At 44.2% G+C, this 23,078-nt stretch overlaps 1 protein-coding gene across 3 annotated transcripts in view; it reads right to left on the bottom strand.

Annotated features, from left to right (window-relative positions):
* Positions 1-23,078, bottom strand: part of LOC139317461 (scaffold attachment factor B1-like) — a 56,967-nt gene that overhangs the window by 31,227 nt on the left and 2,662 nt on the right. For 2 of the 3 annotated variants that reach the window (XM_070944532.1, XM_070944529.1), the window contains exons 2-13: positions 20,263-20,350; positions 18,797-18,861; positions 18,418-18,696; positions 13,311-13,373; positions 10,444-10,471; positions 8,920-9,499; positions 8,301-8,347; positions 7,635-7,735; positions 4,933-5,082; positions 3,446-3,549; positions 2,247-2,386; positions 1,198-1,289 (exon numbers count right to left, since the gene is read on the bottom strand). In XM_070944532.1, coding sequence (XP_070800633.1) covers positions 1,198-1,289; positions 2,247-2,386; positions 3,446-3,549; positions 4,933-5,082; positions 7,635-7,735; positions 8,301-8,347; positions 8,920-9,499; positions 10,444-10,471; positions 13,311-13,373; positions 18,418-18,696; positions 18,797-18,861; positions 20,263-20,350 — 1,737 coding nt within the window. The remainder of the gene's footprint in view (positions 1-1,197; positions 1,290-2,246; positions 2,387-3,445; positions 3,550-4,932; positions 5,083-7,634; positions 7,736-8,300; positions 8,348-8,919; positions 9,500-10,443; positions 10,472-13,310; positions 13,374-18,417; positions 18,697-18,796; positions 18,862-20,262; positions 20,351-23,078) is intronic. The other variant, XM_070944537.1, reaches the window with a different exon arrangement.

Genomic DNA, 23,078 nt, shown 5'->3' with positions numbered 1-23,078 from the left:
TGGGCTCCCATAATCTGGAGCCAAGAAAACAAGTCCTGGAATTATGGCCTATCCCAACTGCTCTGGCAGAAGGGGCATGATCCGGATCCCGTCTGCCAAGGAATTGCAGCTGGTGGAGTCCAGAAGGGCCTTTTCTGCTATGGCTCCCATCCTCCGGAATATCGTGCCCCCCCCCTCCCATGAGATTCACCCTACCCCCTTTTAAGAGCCTTAAAACCTTTGGCAATTAGCCTGGGGCCCTTATAGGGACATTTTGAAGGTGGTTAGTAGCCTAGTGCAATAACTCACCTCCATCCCATCTATGCATTAGTTCGTTTTATCCATTTTAATGGTAATGGCAAAGTTTGATCTATCTGTCTGTCTGTCTAATAAAGGTGAATATTTGTAGCTCAGGGTTGACATGAGGGTTCCTTGGTACTCTCTGAGCTTGCTTGTTTTCTTGACCCAAACTAGATAATGATCCAACTAAGGAACATCATCAGTGCCAGAAAAGATCAAATCCCACACTCCCTTTTAACACTGATGATGTTACCTAGTTTGGATAATGAAACATCTGCAAGAAAACAAGCAAGCTCAGAGAGTATCAAGGACCACTTATCCGTCTCTCCGTCCATCCATCCATCCATCCATCTATCTGATTTCTATAGCCGCCCATCTCAGCAAGTGACTCCGGGCAGCTCACAATTCAAAAACATATATTAGCTTTTAATGTCTGACCTTTTAATCCTGTAATTGTTTTATTCTATTTATCTATTTATTTATTTACTTAGTAAACTTATGTGCCACCCATCTTGCCTAAGGGTGACTCTAGGCAGCTTACAATCAATACAAATGATAAAACATAGTAATATTAATGCCAACATTGACTTTTAAAATTAACCAAGATGGCAAAGAAGGGAGGAAGATGCATGTGGGAGGAGGTGGGAGCTTATTTTAGGTTTATCTTAATTACAACACTGTCGCTTGGTAGAGACAGACAAATTTAATAAGTAAATAAATATATTATCATTTCACCAGTTTTGATGGAAATCTACTTCCCTGCCTCAGCTTAAAAAGCAGAATTATAATAAACGATGCTTGAAAAGTTAACCTCTGGACCCAAATTTCATCAGCTAGGAAGGCGGCAATAATGGACGTGGTCTTGACCCTTTCCAGCTTGTCTTGTTTCGCAGACCAGAAGTAAAACCAAAGACTTACTCTCTCTTTGGAGGTGGATGCAGTTTTCACGCTAATCACCGGCTCCCCTTTGGATTTATCCATAACAACTGTCCGTTCGGTTCCTCGGCTTCCTAGAGTGGCACAAAATGATACCGTGTTTCTCAACTTTTCAGATGACAACGTGACAATTTCAGTTTCCAGAAATTCATGCATTTGTGGACTTCACCGGCTGGGGAATTCTGGGAACTGAAGGCCCGGCATTTTGAAGTTGCCGAGCTTGAGAAACGCTACCCAAGGAGACACTTTGGATCTCCAGAAGTGTCCATCGGGCAGATAAAAGATTTCAAATGCAAAAGAACACATTAGAATAGAATAACAGGGTTGGAAGGGAACCTTGGAGGTCTTCTAGTCCAACCCCCTGCTTAGGCAGGAAACCTATACCATTTCAGACAAATGGTTATCCAATCTCTTCTTAAAAACTTCCAGTGTCCACAAGTTCTGGAGGCAAGTTGTTCCACTGATTAATTGTTCTAACTGTCAGGAATTTTCTCCTTAGTTCTAGGTTGTCTCTCTCTTTGATTAGTTTCCATCCATTGCTTCTTCTCCTGCCCTCAGGTGCTTTGGAGAATAGCTTGACCCTTTTTTTTCTGTGGCAGCCCCTGAGATATTGGAATACTGCTATCATGTCACACCTGGTTCTGCTACCATGTCACACCTTTTCATTAAACTAGACATACCCAATTCCAGCAACCGTCCTTTATATGTCTTAGCCTCAAGTCCCCTAATCATCTTTGTTGCTCTTCCCTTCACTCTTTCCAGAGTCTCCACATCTTTTTTACATCGTGGCGACCAAAACTGGATGCACTCTTCCAAGGGTGGCCTCACCAAGGCTTTATAAAGTGGTATCAACACTTCATGTGATCTCGATTCTATCCGTTTATTTTATCTGTCTAGAACTGTATTGGCTTTTTTGGCAGCTGCAGCACACAGCTGGCTCATATTTAAATGATTGTCCACTAGGACATTCACATGAAGGAATCAGCTCACCATCAGCCCTGAAACCATATTCCACCGAAAGTTTTCATTACCTGATTTAACAGATCGCGAACGTCCAGATGACCCATTTTTCTGCTCTTCTGTTCCTTTATCTTTCTTTTCATCTCCGCTCTCTTCCACTCTTTGAGGGTCTTCATTCTTGTCAGTTTTTTCTTCCTTAAGGTTGAGAGACCTACAAACAGATCAAAACAGCAGCTGAAGCTCTATCTGTCATACGTCGTAAATTGAAATTCATCACTTTGATCTCAGGAGGAAAAGAGCACCAGGTGATGACTTGCCAAAGTACAGTAAAGGTGGCATTCAGATCTAAATCTGAAAAACAGCACGAAGGATACCAACCCAATCTCCCTCATACAAGTAGTCCTCAACTTACGACCACAATTGAGCCCAGAAGTTCTGTTGCTAAGTGAGTTTTGTACCATTTTACCATCTTTCTTGCCACAGTTGTTAAGTGACTCAACTGCAGTTAAGTTAGTAACACATTTGTTAAAGTGAATCTAGTTTCCCCATTGACTTTACTTGGCAGAAGGTCACAAAAGGGAATCACGTGGACAGTGCAACCGTCATTAATATGAGTCAGTAGCCAAGTGTCTAAATTTTGATCACATGACCTTGGGGTTGCTGCGACAGTCTTAAGTGTGGAAAATGGTCATAAGTCACTTTTTTCAGTGCCGCTGTAACTCTGAATGGTCACTAAATGAACTATTGTAAGTCAAAGTTACAACTGCACTGAAAAAAAGTGACTTATGACTGTTTTTCACAGTTACGACCGCTGCACCATCCCCAAGGTCACATGCCATCAAAATTCAGACGCTTGGCAACTGATTCATAGTTAAGACAGTCGCAATATCCCAGGGTCACATGATCCCCTTTCGCGACCTTCCGACAAGCAAAGTCAATGGGGGAAGCCAGATTCACATGACCACCGGATTACTAATTTATCAACTGCAGTGATTCACTTAACAACAGAGGCAAGAAAGGTCGTAAAATGGGGCAAAACTCACTTAACAAATGTCTCGCTTAACAATAGAAATTTTGGGCTCAGTTGTGGTCCTAAGTCGAGGACTACTTGTAATGCGGCCCAATTCCAGTTTATCCCCATGGCCTTACTGACAAAGCCTGGTTAGCACCTTAAAACCATAACCGTTTGAACAAGCCGAGATGAAAAGGCTGGCTCTCTTTAGAAGAGAGCCGCCTGAACGATGAAGCAAAAAAAGTCCTGGTTTATTACTTTTCTGATTTGGAGTCGGAAGAATGCCGCCTGTCTTTTTCCTTCTTGCTTTCACTTTCTTTCTTCTCGGGTAACGGTTTTTTCCCAGCAGGTTCGTTTTTGGCCTGGAATCAGACAAGGAAAAGGAGTGATTGGGGGGGGTCTGGTTTAGAAGAGCGGGAGCAAAATCAAACAGCAAGCAACCCTCCCTGTTCTGAATCGCAAGCAGGATGAGGCGGGGGAAAAGAAAAGCACAGTGCAATCATCTCCAAATGTTCCATAAGGAAAATCAAACCTAAGAGGTGGAGGAATAGGGGGAGGTTTAAATTCTTCTCCGGGATGTTTCCTTTGATCTTAATGTGTGCTAAAATGTATGCAGAATAATTTAGCAGACTGTGGGGGGGTCCTTGGTGCTCTCTAAATTAGGTTGTTTTCCTGAAGATGTTTCGTGATCCAACTAGGTAACACCATCAGTGCTAAAAGGGAGCGTGAGATTCCCTCTCTTCTGGCACTGATGATGTTGATCCCTACTTGGATCATGAAACAACTGCAAGAAAACAACCAAGCTTAGACAGCACCAAGAACACTCCCCCACTCCTCCTCTCCACAAACCCCACTGCCTTTTAGCACTGATGATGTTACGTAGTTGGGTCATGAAAACATCTGCAAAAAAATAATAACCCTGAGCTACAAATATTCTCTTTATCAATAATTCAGCAGAGTAACATTTCACCAATGTTCTGCTGGTAGGGCTGGATCAAAGTAATCACTTAGACCAGACTTCCTCAACCAGATTACCTCCAAATAGGTTGGGACCAACACTCCCAGAGTTCCTCATTGGCATAACAGAGAGAATTCTGGGAATTGAAGTCCCAAAGAATCTGAAAGATCTCAGGTAGGGAAGACTATTTTGTTGTGGCTGGTTAAGAAGTCATCACCGTGACCAGGCTTCATATGCTACCTAGGGCTGATGGACCCATTTCTGGACCTTCCAGTCTCTTTCCTATCATTGCCATCTTATCTACTGCGTGTCCCTTTCCTGGCTGGGACTGATGTTGGTTCCTCTCCTGGATGGGAATAAAGTAAGTCCTCGATTTACAACAGTTCATTTAGTGACTGTTCAGTTACAACAGCACTGAAAAAAGTGACGTATGACCATTTTGCACACTTAAGACGGTTACGGCATCCCCATGGTCATGCAAACTAAGTTCAGATGCTTGGCAGCTGACTCATATTTATGACTGCAGCGTCCCCAGGTCACGTGATCAACTTTTGCGACCTTCTGACGAGCAAAGTCAGTGGGGATGCCATATTCACTTAACAACCGGGTTACCAATTTAATCGCTGCAGCGATTCCCTTAACAACTGCGGCAAGAAAGGTCGCAAACTGGGGCAAGATTCACTTAACCAACGTCTCCCTTTAAGCAGCAAAAATGTTGGGCTCAATTACGGTCGTAAGTCGAGAACGACTTGCACATTTGGATTTCATCGCTGATGAAAACACTCACTCTTTCCACAGAAATCATCTTCCCGTGCAGCTCTGTCCTGTGGAGGTGGCTGATGCACTTGGTGGCTTCCTCAGACGAAGCCATGGTGACGAAGCCATAACAGCGGGCCCCGGGGCTGCGGGCGTTTGTGACTACTTTTGCACCTACCACCTTCAAAGAGAGAGAAATGAAGAAGATGAGAAATGGGTTTACACATCTAAACACTACTAGCTGTTGTTTGTTTGTTTGTTACCTTCTGGGAGATAGCAATAGCACTTAGATGTATATACCGCTTCATACGTGCTTTGCAGCCCTCTCTAAGCGGTTTAGAGTCAGCCTCTTGCCCTTTCAATAATCTGGGTCCTCATTTTACCGACCTAGGAAGGATGGACGGCTGAGATGGACGCCGAGGTGGCGCAGTGGTTAGAGTGCAGTACTGCAGCTACTTCAGCTGACTGCTAGTTCAGCAGATCAGCGGATCAAATCTCACCGGCTCAAGGTTGACTCAGCCTTCCATCCTTCCGAGGTGGGTAAAATGAGGACCCAGATTGTTGGGGGCAATTAATTTCATTTCATTTTTTCATTTTATTTGATTTATATACCGCCCTACTCCCGAAGGACTCAGGGCGGTGAACAGACACAAGATAAAACACATAGAATACAAAAATTTAAGAGCAGAAGTAAAATCGAATTAAATCAGTTTAGCCCAAGACAAATTTAAAACCCCAGGTTAAGAACAAATTAAAATTTACATTAAAATATGCTATTTAGTATACTGTCTTTGGTGTAAGCCACCCAGAGTCCTTGGAGAGTGGGCAGCATAGAAATATGAATAATTTAAAAAAAAATCAACCTTGAGCCGGTCAGGATCGAACTGCCAAATTGCTGGCAACCGGCAGTCAGCAGAAGTAGCCTGCAATAACCACTGCGCCACCACGGCTCACGGAGATTTAACATGTAAATGAAGACTCAATCATCCAGGCCAAAAGTATCTAAAAAAGGTGATGTAACCTTTTTAGATACCTTCTGGGAGGAGGCTTGGCAGTATCCAAAGCAGAATAGTTAGATTCTGTAATAGTTTTGTACCATATAGTATCAACTTTGTTAACTCTCGGGACTCTTTTTTCCGCTACGTATTCTTAATCAGGGGTGTCCAACATTGGCAACTTTAAGACTTGTGGACTTCAATTCCCAGAATTCCTCAATCAGCCATGCTGGCTGTGGAATTCTGGAAGCTGAGGTCCACAAATCTTAAAGTTGCTGAGGTTGGAGACTTTTGTTTTAAATGGTCTGTGATTAATATATTTGTGTATGTATGTAGGCGTGTGTCTGTGTGTGTGACACACACACACACACACACAGAGAGAGAGGGAGGGGAATATGTATATGTATGGGGCATGTATAGGTATGGATATGTATCTATGTTTGTTTGTTTGTTTTGAGAGCAGGCATCACAATTTCATTTTTTAATGTATGCCAGTGTGTTCACAGAAAAAAGTGACCATAAAGGTTATCTTATCTTTATTTAGCCATGGCTTATTAACTAAACCATGACAATCAACTAGGCTTTAAATCAGTGGTGAAATCCAATTTTTTTTTACTACCGGTTCTGTGGCCGTGGCTTGGTGGCCGTGGCTTGATGGGCATGGCAGAGGAAGGATATTGCAAAATCTCCAATCCCACCCCACTCTGGGGCCACCCAGAGGTGGTATCTGCCGGTTCTCCGAACTACTTAAAATTTCCGCTACCGGTTCTCCAGAACCTGTCAGAACCTGCTGGATTTCACCCCTGCTTTAAATCCTGTTTTCTAAGACATAACCCATTCAGTGTGTTGTGTTTACTCCATACAGCAAGTCACATTATGGTTTTGTATCATGTGTGGAGCCATCCACTGCTTGTAGACATTTGTGGCTGTTCAGTCACTAAGTCGTGTCCGATTCTTCAGAACTCCATGGACCAGTAGTGAGATTCAAATCCTGGCGCTACCGGTTCGCTATTGGGAGCACGTGGGCACATATGCTCGCTGAGCGCGCAATGCTTATGCACATGTGCAGAGCGTTTTTGATGACGTCTGGGCGGGTGGACGGAGCCTCCCCCCGCCACCACTACCGGTTCGACCGAACCGGGGTGAACCGGTAGCAACCCACCCCCGCCATGGACCATAGCACACATACCCGCCCCCCCAAAAATATTAAAAAGTATTTTATTGGCAAACTTTAAAATTGACAGGAAGGACACTTTTTTTTTGACCTCTTGATGCCCCCTATATGTTAGATAATAAATTTTGTAATTCCTTCTTGGTTTTGTAGCATGGAATTTGGAGTTCAGTGACTGAACTAGATTAACGGGTTAACTTCTCAGGACACAATTTGCAAGGGAGTAACTTTGCAAGTATCACATAAATCTGTCAGTGAGCATCCGTCTGTACCAAAGGCAGATGAATAATACCCCCCCCAAAAAACCACACTTAAATAAAAATATGGAGCAACAGTGGCCAAAAACAACCCTTATGTAAGGTCCTCTTTTTTCTCTTCCCAAATTTAAAATTATTACTTTAATCAAAACTTTTATCTGGCAATATTGAGCTGACAAAAAGCTTTAGCATACCATTTTACTTCTAGTCACCTGCCAATAGGACATCTCTAATAAAATGCAACTTTGAGGAAATTCTAGCCTCTGAGTCTTCTTTCGTTGGGGGTGTTACTTGGAACCCTGACACCTACCTTGCCATATTTGCTAAACAGGTTCTTCAGATCAGTCGCTCTGGTCGAAGAGGAAAGACCACTGACCCACAGATTTCTGCCAGAGCTAGGAGTGGAGCGACCTATATTTGGGGGTGGGGGAGGGAGGGGAGAGGAGAGGAGACATCAAACATGACAACACACTCTGGGTTGAAAAATCCCTCCCAAATATTAAGCAGATTTCCACACACGCACTTCACGGTCTGTTTCTATTGCTCCCCTCTGGGAGGAGGTTTTGAAGTATTTCGAACAGGACTATCAGATTCTGTAACAGTTTTGTTCCCTAGGCCATCTGTCTGGTAAACTCTCAGGATTCCTTTTTCTCATCATGTACATGTACACATCTGAAGTAGACTGTGGTGTTTCTGTGTGTCATAACTGTGTGTGTATGGTTATCTTTTGAGAACTGAATAATGGTTATCTTTTGAGAACTGAATGCAACGAAATTTCATTTTAATGTATGCTGATTAGTGTATATTTAAAGTGACTATTAATAAAGTTCTATTCCTATCCCTAATTCTATTCTAGTTTTGTTCTATTCATCATTTTTAAGGACCTTTTAACTTCAAATGGTCCCTAAACGAATGGTTGCAAGTTGAGGACTACCTGTAGCTATATGCATATATATATATATGGTCATAAACCTACCCTTCTCATCTTTGGAAGCACTTTTAGCCTCTGCATCCTCATTTGAGCTAAAGACGAGAAAGAAAAAAAAAGATAAGAACATTATTCAACCAGAAAAAAGCCATCTGGAAAATGAACAGGCATGACAATGGGTACTATGATCAAATACCTACCAGAGAAAAACCAAAACGAAAAAAGAATTGACCTTGACTAGGGAAGGGGCACAGTGGGTCTTTTTTTAAAAAAAAATAAAAAAATAAAAAACCCCAAAGGAAGGTCTCCGTTGACCACCAGAGAACTAACTGCTAATCAGGAATACGAAGTTAAGAATGCAACCTTTTGGAAGATGGAGATGATTATATATATATGTATAAATAGATAGATATCTTTAAATGCTTTAAGAAAAAAAAGAACAGCCAAACGTTCTCCTATGGAAACAAACTGTGTAAAGACAACTTAAAATAAAAAAAAAAAACAGAGAAAATCTACGTCGAAGGATAAGCTATCGTCTCGTTGGGGCCCTCAGCAGTGGGGGTGGGGGGTTTCACTGGAAGGCATCACAGCACATTTTTGGCATTCATAAATAACCAACGGGCGAGAAAAAAAGACAGCATCTGGTCTAAAACGGAGAGAAACAAACCTCGTGTTCTGATCACCACCCTCTGGGGCAGAGGACTCTCTAGTGGCAGAGGGCTCCTCCTCAACATTAGCCTTCACTTCCATCTTCTCGGCCTCTGGACTAACCACTTGAGGACCTGTGTCCGATTCCGCGGTTTCCTCACTACAGGCTTCCAGAGTTTGGGCTTCTTTGCTACTCTCACCACCTCCACCTCCACCTCCACTCCTGCTCTCTACCGCTAAAGAGTCCGAGTCCGGTTTGTCTTCCTCAACTGTCTGCTCGCTCGGCTCCCCTTTCTCTACCACTAAGAGCTTTGCATCATCCTGCTGGTTCTTGGCCTCAGCTGGGCCTGATTGGCTGTCTGTATCTACAAGGTCTTCGTCCGAGTGGGTGGGAGAGGCGGCGGCCAACATGTCTTCTTCTTCTCCTCCTCCTTCTTCTTCTTCTTCCTCCTCCTCCTCCTCCTCCTCCTCCTCCACGGCTTCCTGTTTGCCCGGCCATGAATTATTCGTTTCCTGCGCCTGCTCAGCTTCGGAAGTGTCTTCTTTAAGGGGCTCAGATTTACAAGTGTCACCCAAAATGTCGAGCACTTTCTCATTTTCTATGGATTTAACAGGAATAGAATGGCACAAGGTTTAATCACCAGGGAAACATAGCAAAGACAAATGCCGGACGGGCATGGCTGCCCGACTAACACCAAGAGCGTAGGGCTTAAAGGCTAACACAGAGATTGGAAAACCCTCTGGGCCAACCACATTCACACGCCTTAAAACCAACTGCAGTCTAACATGGCTATCAGAGCAGGGCCTGAAAGAGAGAAGGAAGAATAACCTTTATGCACAACGCTTCCCGGCGTGATCCTTGGCTGTCTTCACACAACTGCGACGCCTTTCCAATTCTTGCCGAGACTGGCTTCCAAGCGCGGCGGTGTGGTGTGCTTGTGCGGACGGGGATCAGTGCTTTTCGACTGTTTGGCTTGCGGATTTTACCAATATTCTTTTAAGGCGACTAAGTCCACATGTGAACACCGGAAGAACTTCGGAAGTGGTTCGAAATACGTTTGGAGTCCAGAAAGCAAAGCGGAAGGCCTTCCGTGACCTTCCGTCTTCAAGTCTTTGCGTAGCCACTTAAAAAGATTTGATCCCTGCTTTGACATTATTCAACTGCACCTCTCTAGCCAAAGCTACCGTCCCAAAGCCCTGAGCGATATCACAGGATCTGCTTGGCACGTCTTAACGGCTCCTTTATATGCGGGGCCCGGCCTGCTCCCCGGTGAAGGGATCTTAAGCAAAATTATCATCTCAGAAGTCTGATGATTATTGTGCGATAAGAATCGAAGGTGCTCCCGCAGATCTGGTGATATGGCCAGATTTCCAATCTCTGTGGCTTTTCCTTTGGAGGCGTTCTGGACCGTGCACCAAGTTAGAATAATGGACTACAGCTACTTATGGGATAAAAACCAAAGAGAGAGTAACTAAAGGGACTGGTGTGCAAGACCTAGTGGAAAATGCACAGGAGGGGCAGAAGGTTTTTGAAATACAGTACCTGATTCCAAAGGAAACTCGTCAAGCTCCTATTAAGAATCACAAAAAAAAAGGGGGTGTCAGGGCTCCTCTGGCACATGGGATTATTCGATTATTTATATTTTTGTATCTTACCCACCTAGTCTTCTGTTGCAGGACCCTTGGTGCTCTCTGAGCTTGGTGGTTTTCTTGCAGATGTTTGATTACCAAACTAGATAACGTCATCAGTGATAGAAGGGAGATACCCCCCCCCATTCCCTTCCAGCACTGATGATGTTACCTAATTGGGCAATTAAACATCTGCAAGAAAACCATCAAGCTCAGAGAGCACCAAAGAATCTGCAAAAGAAGACTAGGAGGTTAAAGTTACCAAGGACCTCACAGTTCAACCCTGAGCTACTAATACAGGTAGTCCTCGACTTACGGCCACAATTCAGCCCCAAATTTCTGTTGCTAAGCAAAACAGTTGTTAAGTGAATCACTGCAGTGGCTCAGTTTAGTAACGTGGGTGTTCAGTAAATCTGGCTTCCCCAGTGATTTCGCTTATCAGAAAGTAGCAAAAGGGGATCATGTGACCCCGAGACACTGCAACTGTCATAACTATGAACCAAGCGTGTGAATGTTGACCATGTGACCATGGGGATGCTGCAGTAGTTGTAAGTATGAAAAACGGTTACGAGTCATTTTTTTCAGGGATGCTGTAACTTCGAACAGTCACTAAATGAACTGTCAATTGAGGACTACCTGTCGGTAAAATTAGTCTCCTGATTTTAATCCCTGCCTTCATGCTAATTCAGTGATGGCCTGGAGGCAGAAGTTACATCTCTCAGCTTGAGCGCGATGCTTACCCTGGCTCACCATTTTCCTTCTACACCAGGGGTCCCCCAACCCCCGGTCTGTGGACGGGCACCGGGGTGTGGCATGCCAGAAACCGGGCTGTGCAAACAAGCAAAGCCCCATCCGTGGGATGCAAGCAACTGTTGTGGCTCCGTCCTCCAAGCCTATCTTATCGGAGGAAGAAGGCTCCGAACATGAAGGAGAGAAGACGGCCAGGCCTCCCTCTCCAGGACCCTCCTCTCTGGCAATGCCTCAGGTGTCTCCCGAAGGAGAAGAGATTGGCCAGGAGTCAGGTGTTTTGGATAGTGACGAAGAAACATTGTGGTTGGACCCACGCCAGCGTCGGAGAGACAAGCATGAGCAGCAGAAAAGGAGGCGTGCCAGAGATTAAGCTGAGTCACTGGACCACACCCCACAGGCTATAAAAGGGAGTGTGGTGGCCATTCGGATTCTGTGACGGACAAAGCTAATCTCTGGCGAGGCACTTGCACCTTCGGACACAACACTTATTTGCCATGGATTTAATTACAAACTGGACTATTCAAACTGTGTGTATTTTTGTCTGTGTTATCGGAGTAAAAGCTCTTGGCAGGCAGCCACGGAGTTGCTGCCAAGTTCCTTATCACTGACGTTGTGTGTTTGAAGAGTTTATTTAACCCTTGGCTGGCTGGTTGGGTGTGTGATGGTACGGGGACAGAACAGCAACACGTGAAACTACGCCCCCTCCGGTCCATGGAAAAACCTCCCCCCACGGAAACCGGTCCCTGGTGGCCAAAAGGTTGGGGGGGGCTCTGTTCTACACTACATCAATAAATGGTATTTACAAGTCATCCTCCTAGTTATGACCATCGTACTATGTTTGACATCCAGCTCACAATCATGATGGCTGTTGCATCTTTCAGTCACATGATTGCGCCCTTCCCAGCCAGCTTCTGAAAAGCCGAGTCGACTGGGGAAGCCAGATTTGCTTAATGACCGAGCGATTCCCTTAACAACCAGATGATTCACTTAACAACATGGTAAAAATGGTGGTAAAACCAGGTGTGGTCACTCGCTGAATGACATCGCATAGCAACCAAATCCCAGTCCCAATTGCACTCGTAAGTGGAGTATTGCTTTAATGAAACCCAAACATTTTTTGCTATTGGCTACTTAATTTCAAGGTTGCTTTTTGATAACTTGCAAGTCAAAAGAATTGTTTGGGGCACCTGGAAATGTTTCTGTCAAGGAGGCTGTGAAGATTTCTGAATATAGGTTGTCCTCAATTTATAACCATTCGTTTAGTGACCGTTCAAAGTTACAACAGCACCGAAAAAGGGGACTTAGGACCGTTTTTCACACTTACGACTGTTGCAGCATCCCCATGGTCATGTGAACAAAATTCGGATGCTTGGCAACTCATAGTTATGACGGGTGCAGTGTCCCGGGGTCATGTGATCACGCTTTGTGACCTTCTGACAAGCAAAGTCAATGGGGAAGAGATACACTTAACAACCGGGTTACTAATTTATAAGCTGTGGTAATTCACTTAACAACAGTGGCAAGAGAGATTGTAAAATGGGGCAACGCTCACTTAACAACAGGAATTTTGGGCTCAATTGTGGTTCTAAGTCGAGGACTGCCTGTACAGGTGCCCAAATACAATTTAAATACATACTCACAATTCTTATTTAGGCAGGAAATTTCCAACGTTTCTTCAATACCCAATTGCAACAGAACTCCAGTTCTGATGTAGAAGTAAAAAAATCTAAATTTTTCTCCAAGGAAAAAATTCCAAACTCATAGCACTGTTGCAAACTCCCAAATATTCCTATAGCCACATTCGTGCCAGGAATGGAGGACAAAGCAGCTAAATCTGATGGAAGCTTGCATAAACCACAGTGTGAACATAACCTGGCTTAGAACATAACACTTTCTTGTTCTAACCAAAAAAAAAAAAAAGCAGTTTTGCAACAGTACAGGATTTTTTTCCCTGTAGGAAGAACAGAGAACTGAAAAACAGCGTCAAACCTCTTTGCTTATATTATTAACTTCTTTCTAAAGTTCAAATACCTTCAGGCTTGCAAAATCAGCAGATGATAGATCTATGGTGTTACTAGCCTCTTCAGTCTCTTCCTGAAAGAGATTTAAAAAAAAAAATCATCACATTTCCCGAAAAGTTCGACATTCTTTCACTAATGTCAGGCCCGGAAATCGGTCACTCTCTCCTCGATCCATTATTCCCCCCCCCCCAACATGATTGGTAGCCACCACACAAATCTGCTCGCTTTCTCAAATAATAAATATATAAAATAAATGGAGCGGAAAAGAAATAAAACATGATGGGACAAAATGAGAACTGTCTTTTGATGGGGATGCTTCAATGGTTGATGCTGTCGTTTTCCTTTCGCATTCCTACCAGGTTTCAAACTGTCTGGGAATCAGAGATCCTAGGCCAGGCCAATCACGATTGCTGGAACTTACAGAATCCACCATCCTTAGTGAACGTGAGGCTGGAAAGAGGATCTCTATCATTTTTATACAGGTTGGATTGCCCTTTATACAAGCCAAAAGCAACAAGGCAACACGCCAAACACTCAAAAGCATGCCAACAGCTCAGAGACTTGAGTCGCGAAGCACATCAGAAACACGCATGGAGATATCTGTTGGTTCGGCCTGATCTAGAAACGATAAGCCAAACACCATCAACAGGGATACACGTCCCTGTGTATATACAGGAGGTCCTCGACTTAAAACAGTTAATTTAATGACCATTCAAAGTTACAACCGGCACTGGAAAAAGGTGACTTATGGCCATTTTTCATAGTTACGACCTTTGTGGCAACCACGTGATCGAAATTCCAACGCTTGGCAGACGGGTTCTCACTTACGACGGTTGCAGTGCCTTGGGGGTCATGTGTTCAGCATCTGCAACCTTCTGACAAGCAAAGCCAAGAGGGGAAGCCACGTTCACTTAACGACGGTGTTACTTAACTTCACGGCTGCCGTGATTCGCTTAACGAATGTGGCAAGGCGTACAATGGGGCAAAAATCCATTGAACCAACGTCTCGCTTAACAAGAGAAATTTGGGGCTCCATTGTGGTCGTTAAGTCGAGGACTGCCTGTCCTGGATTTTGGATCCTAAAGCCGAAACAGCGCAGGCACTCAAGCTTCCTCTTGCAGAAGCGGCATCTTTTCCCGAGTTCATCCAGTAGCCTAACCTCAGGCGACCTTCTTACCGATTCACCAAGAGGTGTGGCGCACCCAGCCACCTGCACGCCAAAATCTGCCTCAAAGGTGCTTCCCCCCCCCCCCACCAAGAGGCAACTGGACTTTCTGGTTTTTCTTTTGCTTCTCATCCAAGAAGCTTCTTCAGCTCTGCGTGAAAAAGCACCTTTGAGACAACCGTGATCTGGATGAATGAGAATCTCACTAAATGTCTCCATAAAGGGCACAACAGAGGAGAAAAAACCCATCAGGCCTAGATTTAGCAGTCTGTCTGCATTTAAAAGATTAAAGTCCATTCTTTTGAAGACAACAAAGTCCACATTTCAGACAGAGAGGACAGCTGGTTTGAAAGAGGGGTCAAAGGAGCCATCTATGTCAAAATTGAACAGCCCTCTCTCAACGGAGGGGGAGGGATACAACATCATCTCTCTCAAGTCTACAACACGGTCCTTTCAGCAGTTCCAAGGAGGCTCCACACCCATTTGCACCACTCAGGTGACCCTGAGGACACAGATGAATCTCCAAGTGGCCTCAACGACTCTCTAAAAGGATGCAAGTGTCCAGCTGTCTGCAAGGAATACAAATCCTTCCATTCCCCACCATCCAGTCAGAGCTGAAGAAGCTTCTTGGATGAGAAGCGAAACGTCTTCAAAGAAAAAAAACAAGAAAGTCCAGTTGCCTCTTGAAAAAAGCATCCTTGGGAGAATCTCCATCGACTCCGAAATCTGTTGGTGGCTTCAGCTCTGAAGCGCAGCCCAGCCCTACGTAACGCCCCTTGATTGTGAAAACATCTTAAGCAAATTGCTGCTTGCTTTCTGCTTGCTAACGTGGAGCGGGAAGGCGGGAGAGCCGAGTTGGAAAAGAACGCACCTAATTGCAGCCCTTCGTATCCAACGTTAAGAGAGATTTATTAACTTGCAACAACAGGGCCTCAGGGACTTGTTCCCGCCCAGCGTGTTCGATGGCCCAGCCATCCGTGGAAGTCTTCTCCATGAAGTGGGCCCCTATTTTCTTACATCTGCCCAGAGGACAAGATTGCATGCAGGTACGCCTCGACTTAAAACCGTTCACTTGGTAACTGTTCAGTTACAGCGGTGCTTAAAAAAGGGGCCTTGGGACCGTTGCGTGGCAGCATTCCCCCAAGGTCACATGATCAAAACTCAAAAGACGCTTGGCAACTGACTCGTATTTATGACCCGTGGCAGCGTCCCGGGGTCATGTGATCACCTTTTGAGACCTTCTGACTGGCGAAGTCAAAGGGGAAGCCAGATTCACTTAACCACGTGACTGACTCAACCCCTGCGGCGATTCGCTTCCCAACTGTGGCGAGAAAGATCGCCAAAATGGGGCAAAACTCACTTAGCAAATGTCTCCCTTAGCAACATACGTTGGGGGCTCAATTGTGGTTGTAAGTCGAGGACTGCCTGTATAAGGAGCTGAAGGAAGAAAGGAGAATCGGGGCATTATCTGTTAGCCCAGGACAGCCAGTTTCTCTTAACAGTCGTTCATTTTGGTGCATTTTCAAGCTTTCTGACTAAGGCAGTATTTCTCAACATTGGAGATTTTAGGACCGTGATGGTGAACCTATGGGCATGCGAGCATTGCCCTAGCTCAGCTCCAGCACACATGCATGTGCCGGCCAGCTGATTTTCAGGCCTTTCGGTCCCACTGGAAGTTGGAAAACAGGCCGTTTCCGGTCTCTGGAGGGCCTCTGGGGGGTGGGGGGGGAGAAGCCATTTTCGCCCTCCCCAGGCTCCAAGAAAGCCTCTGGAGCCAGGGGAGGGCGAAAAATGGGCTACCGGACTACTGGAGCACTGGGGCGGGGGGGGGGGCATTGAATTATGGGTGTGAGCACGTGCACGCGACCCCCCCCCCCCGCAATTCCCCCGCTTTTGGCACACAATGGCAAAAGTCCTTTAGCATGTGCGGACTTCAACTCCCAAAACATGGCTAGCTGGGGAATTCTGGGAGTTGAAGTCCCCATGTCCTAAAGCTACCAAGGTTGACAAACACTGAACTGAGGAAACTAATATAGGAGAGAACCAGGGAAGATTTGAGGCTTTGGATTTTTTTTTTTTCTTTAGGCCTGGGGATGGCTGTGGCTTTTAGAAAAGGGAGAAGGCTAAGGTTGAAAGCAGGAAAAGTCCTGTTTCAACCGAGACGGGACTCAGGTCTTCATGAGACGCCCTGCTTTGTCACAATTGAGTCCTGTGCTTCTATCACAGGATCAAAAGAACACTAGGGGGGGGGGGGGGAAAGAACATTCTCATAAATTATCCAGAATGCCCAACAGTCCTCATAAAGCTTCCAATTCCCGAATTGTCCAGAAGGCAAGTTTAAAATTCACGGCTTCAGAAGTCAGCCCAAGTGGGTTTTTCATCAAAATAAAAGTTGGAGGTTATGCTAAAGTGTGATTTGCTTCATCCTTTTTGTGCGCTGAATAAACTATTGGCTAGATTCACACCTAAGTCAAACCTAAATAATTCTTTTCATTGGCAGGGATGGAGGTTTGCAAAGAGGAATTTAAAATCCATTCCACCCTACCCATGACACAAATTTGCATTCAACAGTTCAGGCTGGCTCTTGATCCTTCCCTGCCCCACAATTTCAATCTAGTTAAAAGGCTACAGTCACAGAATTGAACATCCCAATTGCAGGTAGTCCTCAATTTACAACCATTTGTTTAGCAAACCAAAGTTATGATACCAAAAACCGTGATTTACAACTGATTCTCACATCTAATGAGCACAACATCCCCACATGATTAAAATTCGAATACTTGGCAACCGGCATGCATTTTTGATGGTGGGATCATGGGATCACCATTTGTGACCTTCACAGCCATCTTCCAAAAAATAAAGTCAGTGGGGGAGGCCAAATTTGCCTAAGGACGGCATGATTCATTTAACAACCAAGGCAAAAGGGTCATAAAATTGGGCGCCAGTCACTTAACCGGCTGGGCTTAGCAACGGAAATTCTGCTCTCAAGTATGGTGGTAAATCAAGGACTACCTGTAAAACAAACATACAGATAGTCCTTGACTTACAATCACAACTGAGCCCAAAATTTGTTGTTAAGTGAGACTTTGTTAAATGAGTTTTGTTCCATTTTACGACCTTTCTTGCCATAGTTGTTAAGTGAATCACTACAGTTGATAAAGTTAATAACCTCTGTTGCTAAGTGAATCTCGCTTCCCCATTGACTTTGCTGGCCAGAAGGTCGCAAAAGGTGATCATATGACCACGGGACGTTGCAACGGTCATAAGTATGTTGCCAAGTGTCTGAACTTTTATCATACAATCATGGGGATGTTGCAAAGATTGTAACTGTGAAAAATGGTCACAAGTCACTTTTTTCAGTGCCGTTGTAACTTTGAATGGTCACTAAACGAACTGTTGCAAGTCAAGGACTCCCGGTACTTTAGAATCTATTCACACATCATTTGCAAAAAAAGCACGTTTAGTAACTGAACTTTCACTCACGTATTATTTTGCCACCACCATTCCAAACCAAAACATTTATTAGTTTTTGAAAACACAACTAATATGGTTGCAAGACCAAGATTTCCCTTCCACTGACTCACGAGTCGCGGCAGTGAGCTAAGCATCCCTATCCACCTTCTTCTACACACATGAAAATGAGTGAATGGAAACACACACACGGGGGAGGGGACACGCATGCACGCAGCATTTCATTAATAAAACTTTCTGGGGCTTCTAAACAAAGCATGCACTGAAAAACTAGAAGCTGCAAAGAAGAATGCCATGGTTATGGATTCATACACACACACACACACACACGTAAAGGTGGAGGGGATAAGAAGGGAGCTTATTTTTTCAATCCTGGGTCATTTACGTCCTTTCAAGGGGAGGGGAGGAAGAAAACGAAAAAATGAAAAATGAAACGTTTAAAAGGATGGCGAATAAATCTGCTCCCAAAGAAGGTGCATACCATGGCTACTGGTATTTCTCTGGATTCTTCTGGCATGTCTGTTAAGGATAGGGCTGCCTCCATGTTAGCCAGAGCACCTCCTGTCAGCTGCTCTGGAAGTCCTCGCCTTTCTGCATCAGCACTCTCCTTACTGTCAAAGAGGGAGTCAAGTCTACTATCAGCACTGCTATCCTCTCGGCAGTCTACACCACTGCTGTTATCTATGACTGCTTCATCTAACACACTAATATCCATCATGTCAATATCCTGCAAGTTATCCAAACTTGCATCAATATCCTCCTGCAAAAAGAAAAAAAAAAAGCCACATATATAATAGTTGCTGGGGTTCCGACGTAGAAGTCTTACGGGGCATCTGGTAGCCTATGTTTGTTCGCAGTACCTGTCCATCTCCGGATTCGTCTTCAAGGCCGTTGTCCTCTACTCCTTCTTCCTCAAGCCTCCGCCCTAAAAAGAACAGAATCCTTGAGCAAATACACACACAAACAATTCTATCTATCTATCTATCTATCTATCTATCTATCTATCTATCTATCTATCTTATCTCCACATCTGTCATCATCTCTTTTTAATGATCCCATAATCCCTTGTGTGGTGCAGTCTGGGCAACGGAATGGAACTGAGTGTTTACTGGCCAGATGCTCTTCCTGTGCCGAGAGAAGTATCTGCCCTCTACCTAGGATCAAACTCACATCCTCCTGATTGTGAGGCGAGAGCTCCACCTCTAGGCCATCGCACCACTCCCATATCTATCTATCTATCTATCTATCTATCTATCTATCTATCTATCTATCTATCTATCATCTACCTACCTACATACATACATACATACTTTATCTACCTACCTACCATCCATCCATCTATCTACTGTATCTGTCTACAAGTAGTCCTCAACTTACAACAGTTCATTTAGTTACCGTTTAGTTACTGTTCAAAGTTACAACATGTCAGAGTGTTTACAGCGTGACTACAACCCAGGAGCAAAATACAGTACACGGGGGTCTTTCAAACTGTGGTTCATATACAAGACATACATACATATACACACACACACATACACGTGCTAAGTAAAGCCAGGCAATCAATCAGTCTTCTTCAACTCTACACAGAGGACTACAATGCATATACACGCGACGAGGAGTGTGATACACAAGGAGAGAGATGCCCTCAAATGGCCTCCCTTATATAGGCAGCTTCTTAAAGGGCAATAACCCTGATGACTCATCCTCAGTCTTAAAGGGCTGGTCAGCTTTAAATCATCATTACCCTGACACTCCTCCCATTTAAAGGTGAACAGCTGAATGCTTTACCATATTCAGGATGCTCTGTTTCCATTATGGACTTGCCTCCAGCTTCAGTTCCTACTCTCATTGCTACACACGCTACGAGTACATTTACTACTATAACTGCTGGAACGACCCCTGACTCTGTACACTCTGTCTCATTAATTTCCATTACATCCTGTTTACCATCTCTTGGCTGGATACTGTTACTTTCTCTCTTCAGTTTCCTCAGTTTGGTTTATCTGCCTGCCTATCATTCTCTTTAACTTTGGCTTCCTCCATTTATCTCGTTGTTCCTTAGGCAATGACCTTGGACAATATCTCTTGGTAATTATGGGGTTCATACCTAACACTATCTACTCTAACCTCACTTGCAGTGAACCACTCAAGAGTTAACCCTTTATTATACCCTTCAGGTCTCCTGTGTATACCTCTGTTTGCCTTGGGTTTTTCTTACTTGCAGGATACACCCTGTATTTTTCCTCCTTAGGAACAGTGCACTCTACATACCTTTGATGTCTATTAACCAATTTAACCCTTCACCTTTATCTATTTCCTTGCATACCTTTACTGCTTCTTTTTGGCACTTTCTTGGGGATTATTTCAGACACCACTGGAATCTCATCAGGGTGTCCTCCTTCTTCCTCAATAGCCTGTTACAAAGAGACAAAGTCAGCATGGTAAACAGACAGTATTGAATTTGGCAGAAAATACCACAGGGTTCCATTCATGATGGCCATTGACTTAGAATAGAACAGAACCCTTTATTGGCCAAGTGTGATTGGACACACAAGGAATTTCACTCCAGTGCATAAGTGTACATACAAGTAAAAGAGATAAATCATTATCATAATCATAAAATACAATCATCATAAACTATAAGATACAACACTCAGTGATAGTCATAGGATACTAAATAAAAGCAATCAGTGTAAGTCATAAGATACAAAGAACAAAGTGATAGTCATAAGATGCTAACGGTAATAGGAAAGATGAGTAGGATAATAGTAATACAACCTTACTACGTAGGCCCTAGGTTGTCAAAGTTGATTTCATTGAGGGCTACCTCAGGGATGTGTTCGATCTTGGGGGGCCAGGGTGGGCGTGGCCAGCTTGACGTCACTTGTGTTGGGGGCACCTGTGGTGGCCCGAGCGCTCTGCCAGCAAAAACAGGCTCCCGAGCTCTGTTTTCAGCTGCAATGGCCTCCTGCAACCCTCTGCCAGCAAAAACGGAGCTCGGAAGGGCCGCACAGCCCTCCTGAGCTCCGTTTTCGCTAGCAGAGGCACTGCGGGCCAGTCCTTTGCTGTTTGCAGGGTAGCCCCATGGGCCAGATCTGGCCCCTAGGCCTTGAGTTTGACACCCCTGACCTAGGGCATAAGACAAGTGTTGTGGGAATTTTATCTCATGTCATATGGACAGAAGGAAAACAGGGAATGGCACCTAAAGTGTGGCCTCTATAAGTTCATAGAGAAAAGCCTGCATGACATTTTCTGCCTCCACAATCGGCTGACAGACATGCACAGCTGTTGTTGATTTGCAAAAGAGAAAGTTGGGACTAAGATAGACTTCTGGCCTAACCCAACATGGCTCAGACTACAGGTAGTCCTCAACTTATGACCTACAGTTGAGGCCAAAATTTATGTTGGTAAGTGAGACATTAAGTGAGCTTTGCCCCACTTTATGACCTTTCTTGCCACCTTTCTTAAGGTAATCACTGAAGCTGTTAAGTGAGTTACACGGTTCCTAAGCGAATCTGGCTTCCCCATTGACTTTGCTTGTCGGAAGGTCGCAAAAGGGTGATCCCATGACCCTGGGAGACTGCAACCGTCATTAATGTGAGTCATCTGTCAAGCATCCGAATGTAAATCACGTGACCATAGGGATGCTGCAACGGTGGTCATAAGTCACTTTTTTCAGTACCTTTGTAACTATACAGTCACTAAAAGAACTGTTGTTTAAGTCGAGGGCTGCCTGTATTTCTATTTATTTGCTTCCTAGAGGCAGCTCTCCCTTCTACCTAGGGAGGCAAACAAGCCTACATCTCTAGCACCAAGCATGACAAGAACCGTTCGGCTGCATCAGGCCAACACACATCTCAGTCCAGCTGGTACTTCCTCAGGCTAGAGAGCCTGATGCCTGCAGGCAAGCAGCAGATAGAGACATTTCCCTAGTTCCCTTTCAATGCTCTGCAACTGGCATAGAGACACATTCTCAGCCCAGAGGTAATACTGAACCTTGAAGACGAATACCCTGATATATAGGTAGTCCTCAGCTTACAACAGTTCATTTAGTGACCGCTCAAAGTTACAAAGGGACTTATGACCATTTTTCACATACGACTTTTGCAGCATCTCTAGGATGTGATCAAAATGCAGATGCTTGGCATCTGGCTCATACTTATGACCGTTGCTGTGTCCCTGTCAATCCTGAAGCCATTTCTCGAGCATCTTCAGGGCTGCCACAGCTACACTGCTTGGAGCTGTGGGAACAGGAAGGGGGTGGAATATAGATAACTGGGGACTTGTAGCCAAAATAAAATTCTTTCTCCTGGGAGAACTTTGACTTTTAATTTGGGTAGGACCTTTAGAATTGGGTTTTCACCAGATGTGCCAATATGACATGCCTAATAAATCTGTACTTTGAGGAACTCCTAGGCCTCAGAGTTTTGATTGTGTTGGGTCTGTTACTTGGAACCTTGACATTCCCAAGGTCATGTGATTCCCTTTTCCAAAGTCAGTGCAGAAGCCAGATTCACTCAACAGTTATGTTACCAACTTATCAACTGCAGTGATTCACTTAACAACTGTGGCAAGAGAAGTCGTAAAATGGGACAAAACTGACAACAAATGTCTCACTTAGAAACAGAAATATTGGGCTCATTTGTTTTTCATAAGTCGAGGACTACCTGTACTGTCCTCTCTTCCAGAAATGTATCCAATCCACTTTTCAAGCTATATTCTGTGAGTAGCTATCATCATAATCCACAATAATAAACTCCACAGATAAATTGTACAAAGGAGTCTAGGTTAAATCTTTTCTCAATCTTTTGCATGATTTTAAACACCTCAATCATTTCCTTTCTTCTACCCAACCAAGCTAAAGTATTCTAAATCTTTTATTATAGATGGAAAAGCCTGAGCCCATAATTTTTCTGGCTATTCTGGTCACATGTTCTCCAGTTATATAATTTTTCAAGCACAGCAACCAAAACCACACAGTATTCAACATATAAACCCTCCACACACGAGGATGGTGACATTTTAAATTCTCAGAATAGAATAGAATAGAATAGAATAGAATAGAATAGAATAGAATAGAATAACAGAGTTGGAAGGGACCTTGGAGGTCTTCTAGTCCAACCCCCAGCTGAAGCAGGAAAC

The sequence above is a fragment of the Pituophis catenifer genome, unplaced genomic scaffold (genome assembly GCF_029215685.1).
Source record: "Pituophis catenifer annectens isolate HBS135680 unplaced genomic scaffold, rPitCat1.0.hap2 SCAF_1, whole genome shotgun sequence".
Taxonomy (NCBI): Eukaryota; Metazoa; Chordata; class Lepidosauria; order Squamata; family Colubridae; genus Pituophis; species Pituophis catenifer.
The sequence above is the reverse complement of the archived record's forward strand: the minus strand, read 5'-3'. Positions and strand labels throughout refer to the sequence as shown.